Below are 11449 nucleotides of genomic sequence, written 5' to 3'. Positions count from 1 at the left end.
ACACGCACCGGCACCCCTCTCGGTCCTGTCTGCATCTGTTAAACACGAGTTTACTCTCCTGCACGACACAGGCAGTGCTAGTGCGTGAATCGAAGTCATACTCGTGCCAGTGGGCCTTAAGACAAAGTTAGGAAATCCATAAACACTTGCAAATACAAAAAGCAAGTGCATCAATTCAACACAGGTAGTTGCATTCTTTATTAACCTTCAGCTTATGTAGCAGTTTAATTTAATATATCTGCTGAAAACGCACTCACTTAATGTTTGTGTAACGGAGGCCGGCAGGAGTCGCTGTGGCAATAGCATCAATAGTCAATGATGCCGATGTCTCACTGGTTCTTGGCCCAGTGAGACATCGGCATCAATTTGACCAGTTAACGCTCAGCCTCGGCTCGTGTGTCATACATCACACTGACAAAGTGAGGAAGCTTGGGGTAATTTTTGATCCTTCATTGTCTTTTGGCCTCCACATTAGAAATATTACTAGGACTGCTTCTTCCACCTGCGAAATATAGCGAAAATTTGTTCCATCCTGTCTATGGCTGATGCTGAGACCCTGATCCATGCATTATCTCTTCTAGATTGGACTACTGCAATGTTCTATTTTCTGGTTTACCGCAGTCTAGCATTAGTGGTCTCCAATTGGTTCAAAATGCTGCAGCCAGACTTTTGACATGAAGCAGAAAGTACAACCACATTACACCCATTTCGGCGTCTCTTCACTGGCTTCCTGTCCCAGTGACATCAGATTTTAAGGTTCTGCTACTAACCTATAAAATTATTCATGGACTGGCACCTCCCTACCTAGCTAACCTAATTAAACCTTACGTACCGGCCCAGGCTTTACATTCTCAGGGTGCAGGACTACTTTGTGTCCCTAAGGTGAGTAAGAAGTCTGCAGGTCACAGAGCTTTCTCTTATCGTGCCCCTGTTCTGTAGAATGATCTCCCTGCATCAACAAAACAGTCAGATTCTGTGGAGATTTTCAAGTCCAGACGTAAGACGCACTTATTTTCCCTTTCATACGGCTAGCATACTGGTACAGTTTTGTTTTATGCTTTTTACTCTTTTAATTCATTTATTAGTAATTGGAGCGGGCTGCAGCCTCAACTTTACCCCAATTTCTGGTTCTTTTAGTAAAGTTAGGGCTAGCGGCCGGCGATCACCTTAGTATTTCTTCTGTTTTTCTTGTTGTTTAATGCTGGCAAATTATACAGTATTTTTTGTCTTTCTGATGACTGATTCTGTTTTTCTCTGTTTAAGGTGCAGCTCCATCCAGAGATGGGAGTTGTATTTGTGTTGGGCGATCCTCCTGCCCAGTGCGCCAATAGCATTTCTTGTATATTTGTCCATGAATTGTTCTGTGAATTGTTCTATAATTTATGTTTGTAGCATGGCCCAAGCAGAGGGTCACCCCTTTGAGTCTGGTTTGCTTGAGGTTTCTTCCTTAGAGAGAGTTTTTCCTTACCACTGTTGCTCTGGGGGTTGGTAAGGTTAGACCTTACCTGTGTGAAGTGCTTTGAGGAAACTCTGTTGTGATTTGGCGCTATATAAATGAAAATAAATTGAAATAAATTGAAATTGACTAGGCCTCACTCTCCTGACAGCTAAAGGATAGTCTGGATTTTTAGCCGACTGGTCAGAGTGTCTTCCTCCCGTGCCGGAGATTGTGAGTTTGCATCGCAAGTGGGAGGAGCCAAATCAACACAATGCAGAAGAGAGAGTACAGCCGCTACACTCGCAGAAACACAGAAGCTTTGCAAATGCTGATGATACTAAGAATGCCTGCAGTGAACGCTGATCATGAATAAATGGATCATTGTGAAGCTAACAAAATAATTGCAGAAAAGTCTTTGAACTTTTAAAATAAGTTATTTTTTCTTGGTGTGGGTGGTGGGACAAAGCGGTGGTGTCCTCCAGCTCAGGCTGAGAAATGCACCCAGACCAGACGAACACAGAGGGACCTCTTGAAAAACCCTGCATTTATTCACAAACACTTTTCACGATAAGGAATTAAAGTATTTTCAGACATTGTCATCCAAAGAAGGGTGTCTTTCGTGGAAAACAGTTTTCGGCTGTGATGATGAAAGGATGCATCAGGTCGGATTAAAAGTCGTTATATTTTCTCTGTGTGCCACTTTGTGAAATTCCTGCTTCTGCTGCCGATTAGCACCTTACACCAGTTATGTGGATGCTCTGTGTCTTCTTCTCCGTTTTCTATGGAAGGGTTACAGCACCACATATAGGCCTGGCATATGTGCTACAGTGTTTTCAAGCAGTTTGAGTATTTTCATGTGAACAGAAATATTTCTGCCATCAAGACTCAGGTGAATTTAACATGCAAGTCTAACATAAATAGTCTTTGTTTGGTGCTGGTCCCCTCTCCTGGGTATCGGCACAAAGCGAATGCTGCCATCGAAGAAAGCAGGGGCAGAGGCTACCCCTGACACCCTAGGGGGACCAATTGGTGGCAGTGGGGTGGAGGAGGCACATGCAGACACAACTAGAGCACGACCGGAACCAACTGAGGAGACAGAGGAGAGGCCGAGGATATACAGGATCCAGCAGGAGGTGGTGGGGTGGAGGCAGCAAAGACTCAAATGCAACTGCAAGTAGAGAGAGAGAGGTGAATCAAGGCTGACAGCGACTCCTGCTGGCCTCCGTTACACAAGGCTGACAGGCTGACAAGCTATTGGTTGTGGGTAATCACTAAATTACAGACAGCTGATACTGATTAATAAATAACTGTTACCAATTAGCAAACGAGGGAAGGTCTAGCTGGCAGAACTTACGCTATGCCACATTTCTTGAAATGGTGCCATGTTTACGGAACATTTTTTGAAATCAACAAAGAAAAAAATCACATAGGGAAAGTTACATTTCCATGTAGACAAGGCAAAGAGGTTTCTCGCCGGAGTGTAAAGGCGCACTCTATTATCTGAGTAAGTTTATTTTGTATACTTTATTGATGATGTTACTTTTATGCTACCCATACTTTGTATTATTTATTTGCAATGCATTGAACAGTAGAAGTCAGTAAACGTCTTCTCGGAATAAACCTCTTTTTGTGTTGATAGTACGTCTGTTGCGTTGTGGAGTTTAACACCTCTGTGTTTTTGTATGTGCTGTGTGAGTTTGCAGACATTTTTTGATGCAATTACCTGTTGAAGAATTAATGTCAGTGGCGGAGGGGGGAGCTTTGTATTAGTGTTTATTTTTTTGTTTTTTGGCATATCCATTTGCTACTGGGTTGTGCTGGCGGGTGGCTACTAGCTGTAGCTGCCTGGACCTTGCACACACTAGCTGTCACTCAAAGTGATCACGCCTCTAATTAGTCATAACTTTATGGCTTAAGATAGGTTAAACTGATATGTTAAACAAAACTTCACCCTGGATGCTGTGAATATTTATTTGTGGTGTAAAGTTGGATATTTTAAGATGGTGTTCTATTCACCCTATTGACATATCCCATAATCCCTTGCGCGTCAGAGAGTCGCTGCAGTCAAACCACATAGAGAATCCACATGATGACAATTGTAAATTAACATTATACTACAAAAATGTAATTTTTTATGCTTTTCATCACGTTAATAAGAAACTGCTGCAACAACTTGCTAAAACAATTATACACTCAACAAAAATATAAACGCAACACTTTTGGTTTTGCTCCCATTTTGTATGAGATGAACTCAAAGATCTAAAACTTTTTTCCACATACACAATATCACCATTTCCCTCAAATATTGTTCACAAACCAGTCTAAATCTGTGATAGTGAGCACTTCTCCTTTGCTGAGATAATCCATCCCACCTCACAGGTGTGCCATATCAAGATGCTGATTAGACACCATGATTAGTGCACAGGTGTGCCTTAGACTGCCCACAATAAAAGGCCACTCTGAAAGGTGCAGTTTTATCACACAGCACAATGCCACAGATGTCGCAAGATTTGAGGGAGCGTGCAATTGGCATGCTGACAGCAGGAATGTCAACCAGAGCTGTTGCTCGTGTATTGAATGTTCATTTCTCTACCATAAGCCGTCTCCAAAGGCGTTTCAGAGAATTTGGCAGTACATCCAACCAGCCTCACAACCGCAGACCACGTGTAACCACACCAGCCCAGGACCTCCACATCCAGCATGTTCACCTCCAAGATCATCTGAGACCAGCCACTCGGACAGCTGCTGAAACAATCGGTTTGCATAACCAAAGAATTTCTGCACAAACTGTCAGAAACCGTCTCAGGGAAGCTCATCTGCATGCTCGTCATCCTCATCAGGGTCTCGACCTGACTCCAGTTCGTCGTCGTAACCGACTTGAGTGGGCAAATGCTCACATTCGCTGGTGTTTGGCACGTTGGAGAGGTGTTCTCTTCACGGATGAATCCCGGTTCACACTGTTCAGGGCAGATGGCAGACAGCGTGTGTGACGTCATGTGGGTAAGCAGTTTTCTGATGTCAATGTTGTGGATCGAGCGGCCCATGGTGGCGGTGGGGTTATGGTATGGGCAGGCGTCTCTTATGGACAAAGAGCACAGGTGCATTTTATTGATGGCATTTTGAATGCACAGAGATACTGTGACGAGATCCTGAGGCCCATTGTTGTGCCATACATCCAAGAACATCACCTCATGTTGCAGCAGGATAATGCACGGCCCCATGTTGCAAGGATCTGTACACAATTCTTGGAAGCTGAAAATGTCCCAGTTCTTGCATGGCCGGCATACTCACCGGACATGTCAACCATTGAGCATGTTTGGGATGCTCTGGACCGGCGTATACGACAGCGTGTACCAGTTCCTGCCAATATCCAGCAACTTCACACAGCCATTGAAGAGGAGTGGACCAACATTCCACAGGCCACAATTGACAACCTGATCAACTCTATGCGAAGGGTGTTGCACTGCATGAGGCAAATGGTGGTCACACCAGATACTGACTGGTATCACCCCCAATAAAACAAAAACTGCACCTTTCAGAGTGGCCTTTTATTGTGGGCAGTCTAAGGCACACCTGTGCACTAATCATGGTGTCTAATCAGCATCTTGATATGGCACACCTGTGAGGTGGGATGGATTATCTCAGCAAAGGAGAAGTGCTCACTATCACAGATTTAGACTGGTTTGTGAACAATATTTGAGGGAAATGGTGATATTGTGTATGTGGAAAAAGTTTTAGATATTTGAGTTCATCTCATACAAAATGGGAGCAAAACCAAAAGTGTTGCGTTTATATTTTTGTTGAGTGTAACAAATAATCCGTGACTGCTCTGCGTGGAATTTAATAAACTCAAAACGAATTTCAGACATATTATATATATTAGTCTGGAACAAAGAGACAAACAGTGTTGTAAAGAACAATAATCAAGATGTTAAAGAGCAAACTTCATTTTCCCCCAGAACGACATGAACAGGAAGCGACTGTAGCTCACAGCAGCTCCCACTGAAAATAACGGAGAGACAGCCTGTGATTCTCGCATGTTTACATAAAACAAATGCAATAACGTCGTCTATAAACCCAGAGAATATATTCATGAGAGTTTTAGGCACAATATAAAAATAGTTTTATGTTGCGATGTTAATGGTGTTGTCCGTGTGCAGTGGTTAAAGTGCAGCCCGATCAGAGCGTCTCAATGCAGTTCTCAATGTTACTGAGATCTTGCAGCGCGGCGACCTCTCCGAGGTTTGCTGGATTTGAAACATCAGTAGGGCGAATGGAGATTGACTCAGTTTTAGAGCCAACCTCAAGTGGCCATTCAAGAAACTGCATGCTTGGGCACTTCCACACTGGCTTAATTTTTTAGCAACGGGACTCACCACTGGGTCATAATGTACAGTCGATATCTTCTGTTGGTTCCCATGGTTGTATACATTTGGTGCAACAGCGCCCCCCACCGGCACCTCAGCACAAACAAACTGGCTTCTTTTGAGGCATGTGTGCGCTCTCCTGAGTGCTCTTTCTTTTTCAGCTCCTGCGCTTGGTTTTAAAAACTCGGTAGCTATCCCCCCCCCCCCCCCCCCCAAAAAAAACGGGCACGAACAAGAATGTGAAAAATGAAATATGAAAGAGTGGCGCGATAAACTGGTAGATAATCATCTTTTCATTAAACTTTCATCCCCAGTGACTTAAATATTCAAGAGCCCAATTACACAGCTTGTATCTCCCTCTCGCGCACGCTCTGGGAGCGCGCGCGGCTCAAGGCGCGCAGTCGGAGCGTCATTATGGATCGCGCGCACGCGGGCGCATGTACGAAGAGGGGTGTGGAAGTGACCCGCCGCCCGATGATGATGATGATGATGATGCGCCCGCAAACAGGGTGCATGACTCTCGCCTGCGCCTCTGCGAGCGCGTGTGCGCGCCAGTGTATTAGCAGTCAGAGCGCAGAGGCCCACAGCGATTCCTGTGTGTGCGTGCGATAAGGGGGGGACGGGAGGTAAGTCTAACGGGGGGAGGAGGAGGAGGTGGTGCAGGAGGAGAGAAAAGAGAGAGAGGGATGAGCTTCCTCTGTGCTGTCAAAGCCTCCGGATCGCGGACCCCCACCACCCCCACTCCACTCCACACTGGTCCTCCTCCTCACCCCCCCCCCCCACGAAAAGAGTGTCTTGGCAGGGTAATTAAGAATGGCCTCTAACACAGGAGTGTGTGGCAGGAACGCTCCAGATGAAAGTAAATGATTAAAATAATTACAGGCTGAGAGCTGACGAGCCGGAGTGCGGGGTGGCCGCCGGACATTTGTCGGTAATTAGATAATTAATCTGAATGCAAATGATGAGCCCTAACGAAGCAGTCAAGCTGAACCGGCGACAACTGCCGTGAGTGAAATGAGGGAGAGAGAGAAAAAAAAAAAAAAAGCAAGAAGGGGAAAAAAAAAAAACAACCATCACATGGCGGGTGTGAAACATTCAGCACCAAAAAAAAAAAAAAAAAAAGACGGGGAGAGAGGGAAAAAAAAAAGAAAGAAAAGGAGAAAAGAAGCAGCATCTTTGGAAATCAATAAGTGTTTTGTGGCGGTGACATCTCCAAACCAGACGGAGTGACAAGTGCTGTTAAAAATATACACACGTCTACAAAAGGCCTAAAAACAAAACGGCACCTGAGGAGGAAAAACAGCGCAAACTGTGGATTCACTGCCACTCATTTATTGTCACGATCTCATTTATTCAGCGCAGGCACGAGAGATGATTGTAAAAAAACAAAAAAAAAAAACAAGGTGCATTTACTTCTGTGCTGGACCAAAAGGCTACGTTCACATTAGCAGCTGAAATGACCTGGGTTTTTTTTAATACATTAGTGTGTAGGATTTGGGGTTTTAAATGGAATATAGCATCCACAACCATCTGTTTATTTGTATTTGTATTTATAAACACCAGATTCAGTCTTGTCATTTGATTGGTGGTTTGATTGGTATGTCATGTATGGAAACATATGATTTACATGATTTTTCATGCAATTTTGTCTTCAATTACTATTCATTTGGTTCCATACTTTTCACTCCACTGAACAACTTCAATTTTAGTCAAAATGTGTCCATGATATGATGAAGCTAAACCCAGCATGTGTTCTCGGGGACATCGCTCGCTGCCGTAGAAACAGTCAGGTAAAAAATTGGACAAATTCCCATTATAGGATTTTGCTGGATTGAGAAAAGCAGATTTAAATAGTTTGTCATGTATCTAATTTAAATAAAATATCAAATGTGCTTTTTTCCTCCACTATGATGGGAGGTGATGGTCTAGTGGTTAAGGCATTGGGCTTGAGAGCAGAAGCTCCTTGGTTCAAATCCCAGCCTGACTGGGAAATCACTAAGTGCCCTTGGGCAAGGTCTTTAATCCCCTATTGTTCCCCGTGTGTAGTGAGCGCCTTGTATGGCAGCACCCTCACATCAGGGTGAATGTGAGGCATTATTGTAAAGCGCTTTGAGCGTCTGATGCAGATGAAAACTATTTTTTTTTCCTGGTTCCCAGTGGAGAAGAAAAGATGAGGCAGATGGTGTCGGTAAGTGTTAACTACACAGCTAACCAGACTAGCTGTTCTCTCACCTGAAACGCCGCCTCGACACGTTTGTGCTCCAGGTCATAAACAAACCGCAACACACGTCCACTTTCCCACAGCATTGTCACCTTCTCTTTGCATTTTCACTTTGCATGTAATATGCCCAAAAAGCCATTGAAAATGCTGTGCATTTCCCCCCGGAAGTAGAGAAATTATATCCCATGCATCATATTTTACCCCTTTGGCACCCGCACTCAAATGAGACGCTCCCCAATTGGGGTAAGATTTCACGTAAGGAGACTCTAGAAAAACCCTCCACACACCAATTCATTGTTGCAGGCAATTAAACCCCAATGAACAGATGATTATGAATGCTATATTCCATTTGTGGCAAGAAACACTCCTAAATTGTTCGTGCTGTGGCTTTAAGAATCATATCATTAATGCTGCATTTTTTAAATAGACTGAATGGAAACATGTCCTAAGCTTTATTTATAGTAGCAATGTTAATTTTGAAAGTAAACATGACAACTATTGACAACTATAACATTTAAATCACATGTATTAACAAAAATCATTTAACTGAGCAAAATATAAACCAATCACAATTTATAAGTAAAACAAACTATACACACAAAACTTTATATTTCGAGTACCAAAACATTTAAAGATCTCCATGAGTTTACACTGAACAGAACTGAAATGCTGTAATTACAGCTGCAACTGAAACATTTTCTTATTTGTTCACTGTTACTTGATCGATATAATGAATATTACAAAAGTGTGGAATGAGGATACCTTGAACAATTTCTTCAAACTCACGATGCCATCTGATGATCTGCACATAAACCAACAAAGATATGTGGATGGTTTTAAACAAGTTAAACCTAGTTTCTTCAAGTTGGGGAGTGTTCATCCAGTTTAAAGAATGGTGTGGTAGAATGGTTTGAACTGTGTTTAAACCACCGTTGACAATTTATAACTGGGGAGGTCCAATTCTTTTTTAATGTTTAAAGTACTTTAAAGATATTATCTTTCTTAAACTAGTTTAAGAAAGATAATGTGTGTTCAAAGAAGCTTAAAATGCTAAAACCAGTCTTCCAAACTTGCAACCACTTTATCTCAAATAAGAGAAAAGAATGAGCAAAGACATCATGTTCAAGCAAGAAAACGGAACAAGTTAGAGATTGACATTTTACTTCTGTTGATTAGCAGGACAAGGACAGATATAAGAATCAGGCAGTCAGTGAGTAAGTCTACAAAATTTCCATCACTAACTGCATAACAACTACTGCATATCCAGCTGTGGAATTTTATGGCTAATAGGTATAGATGAGGACCACTGAACCTCCTATTATGGATCATGTTGGAATGTTTTAACATAAATTGTAGTTATTTGATTATATATCAAAGTTAACAGGAATGCTGACACAGTGGGTCATGTCAAGTAGGCCTTTTGTTTGCATGTGATTCATGAAGCTTTGCTGCTGATCGCACGGTCATGGCAGTACACCTGCTCAGTATGAAGTGGACATCATTCACCAGGTGTCTTAAAAAAAAAAAAAAGTACAGCCATGAATAAAACAGACAATGAAGTGACACTTTAAGAAAACAAAATATTAAATGTACACGAGCTGGTGTTGGACATACCTCTGACAGAAGGGGCATGTCTATATATCCAGGCAAGCTCAGTGGGCATGTCTCCCAGCACAAAAAAGTCCATATCTGGACTTTTTGTCATGTGAAGAAAAGTGTAAAATGAGCCATTTCAGGCCTAAATTTGTCTTACATCAGGACAGTGTATAAACAGACACAGAATTGCGAGACCAATATCATTTTACACTAAAAGATCGGGTCAGATCTGGGAGCCCACTTTGGTATCATGTCACTACATCCACCACAATGCAGAAAAATAGCTAGGTTCCTGGGCGGGGCAATCATCCAGGCAACCGGTTCATTGCCACCGCTCGAAAGTAGCCATCTACCTGTTGGAGCAAGGTGAAATGTGAGCGACTCCCCTTGGCCTTTTCCAGTTGCTCAGCCCTTCAACGGCGAGGCCTGTGTGTTGAATCACGGCCAGAAAAAACACATGCCCAAAATGTCACAGTTTATGTTACCTCACAAATCACAATGCAAGTGCCGCTCCTCATCTGAGGATTTTTTTTTTTTTTTTTGACAGTCACTCCAGGGGTCCCCAAGGATCCTCTAACTGTAAAAGACAGTTAATAAAAACTGAATTTGCACAAGCAATCAGTTCTTGAAACAGCTCACAATTATTTCATCAAACCACTCACATTCAGTTTTTCAGGATACCAGCAACAAAAACATGCTGGTGTTAAGTTTCTTTAGTTTTACAGCATCTCCTTCTCCTACTCCACCACCAGCTCAAAACCTTCTGCCTCTTCAAACTCTGCGTTCATCCTGGCAGCCAAGGCGTCCAGCTCAGCGGTGTCAATCTGCTGGACCTTCCTCCTCCTCTTCTTCTCTTTTACCACGGCCACTCCAGGGATGTTGGGATCCGGCTCAGGGAACACTGACGCAGAGTCATCCGCCTCCAGCAAGGACGTGAAAGAGGCCAGTCTGGATAAGCAGCCAGAAGCCTCCAGACCGGACCTGGACTGCCTGTCTCTGCGGCCGACCTCAGGGGTTTGGAGCTTCTCAAAGCCGAACATATTCTCACGGGAGTCGTTAAATGACTTGTCGCTGAGCCTGCTGTAGGAGCGGCGCACCTTCTGCGACCAAGCCGCATCCTGTGCGTCCACCGCCGGCTGCTGGGAGCAGGAAACAGGCGGCGAAAAAGCCAGAACAGCGGCCTGCTCCTTCAGGGGCGTCACTCTGCATTCAGGAGGACTCGGAGTAGAAACCTTCGTCTCTTTCTGTCGGCTGGGGTCCGATACTCTCGGTGTGTTCTCCTTGTTGTGCTCCGTGAGTGCGGCTGTTTTCCTGGGTGCAATTTTCCTCACGGTGATGGAGCGTTTAATAGTAATCGCAGGCGCCATGTTGCTAAAACTTTTAGCCTGAAGAGAACTCAGGCGCGGCGAACGTCTCCTCTGAAGGTTATCACACTCCGCCATCGGAGCCCCAGACGCTGCTTCATTCATGCTGACCTCCTCTGGGTGAAAAATACGGAACCGTTTCGTTTGTAAATACAATAACTACAGCAGCCACAGCGAACGACACCTCAGCGACAACGAAGTCCGCTCAAATTGCCCGCCTGTAACCAATGTTGCCAAATCTCGCGGGGTAAACAAGCTCCCACAGTTCCCATTATATTATATTATATTATATTATATTATATTATATTATATTATATTATATTATATTATATTATATATCCAAGGGTCACAGGGCGTGATGCAGAGTACATTTTACGTATACCTTAATGTGAAGCGCTTTGGGGATATTTATTATATTATTGATAAGGCCCGCTTAACACATGAAGAGCATATCAAACTGTAA

At 43.5% G+C, this 11449-nt stretch overlaps 1 protein-coding gene across 1 annotated transcript; it reads right to left on the bottom strand.

The window, feature by feature from the left end:
* Positions 1-8997: 8997 nt before the first annotated feature.
* cdca5 (cell division cycle associated 5) lies at positions 8998-11217 on the bottom strand. Its single transcript, XM_034161345.1, has 2 exons — positions 9641-11217; positions 8998-9539 (listed from the first exon to the last, which is right to left on the bottom strand). The coding sequence occupies exon 1, from the start codon at positions 11089-11091 to the stop codon at positions 10360-10362; it is 732 nt and encodes a 243-aa protein (XP_034017236.1). The 5' UTR covers positions 11092-11217; the 3' UTR covers positions 8998-9539; positions 9641-10359.
* Between the last annotated feature and the right edge of the window lie 232 nt (positions 11218-11449).

Source organism: Thalassophryne amazonica, chromosome 20, assembly GCF_902500255.1.
Source record: "Thalassophryne amazonica chromosome 20, fThaAma1.1, whole genome shotgun sequence".
NCBI classification, from domain to species: Eukaryota; Metazoa; Chordata; class Actinopteri; order Batrachoidiformes; family Batrachoididae; genus Thalassophryne; species Thalassophryne amazonica.
The sequence above is the reverse complement of the archived record's forward strand: the minus strand, read 5'-3'. Positions and strand labels throughout refer to the sequence as shown.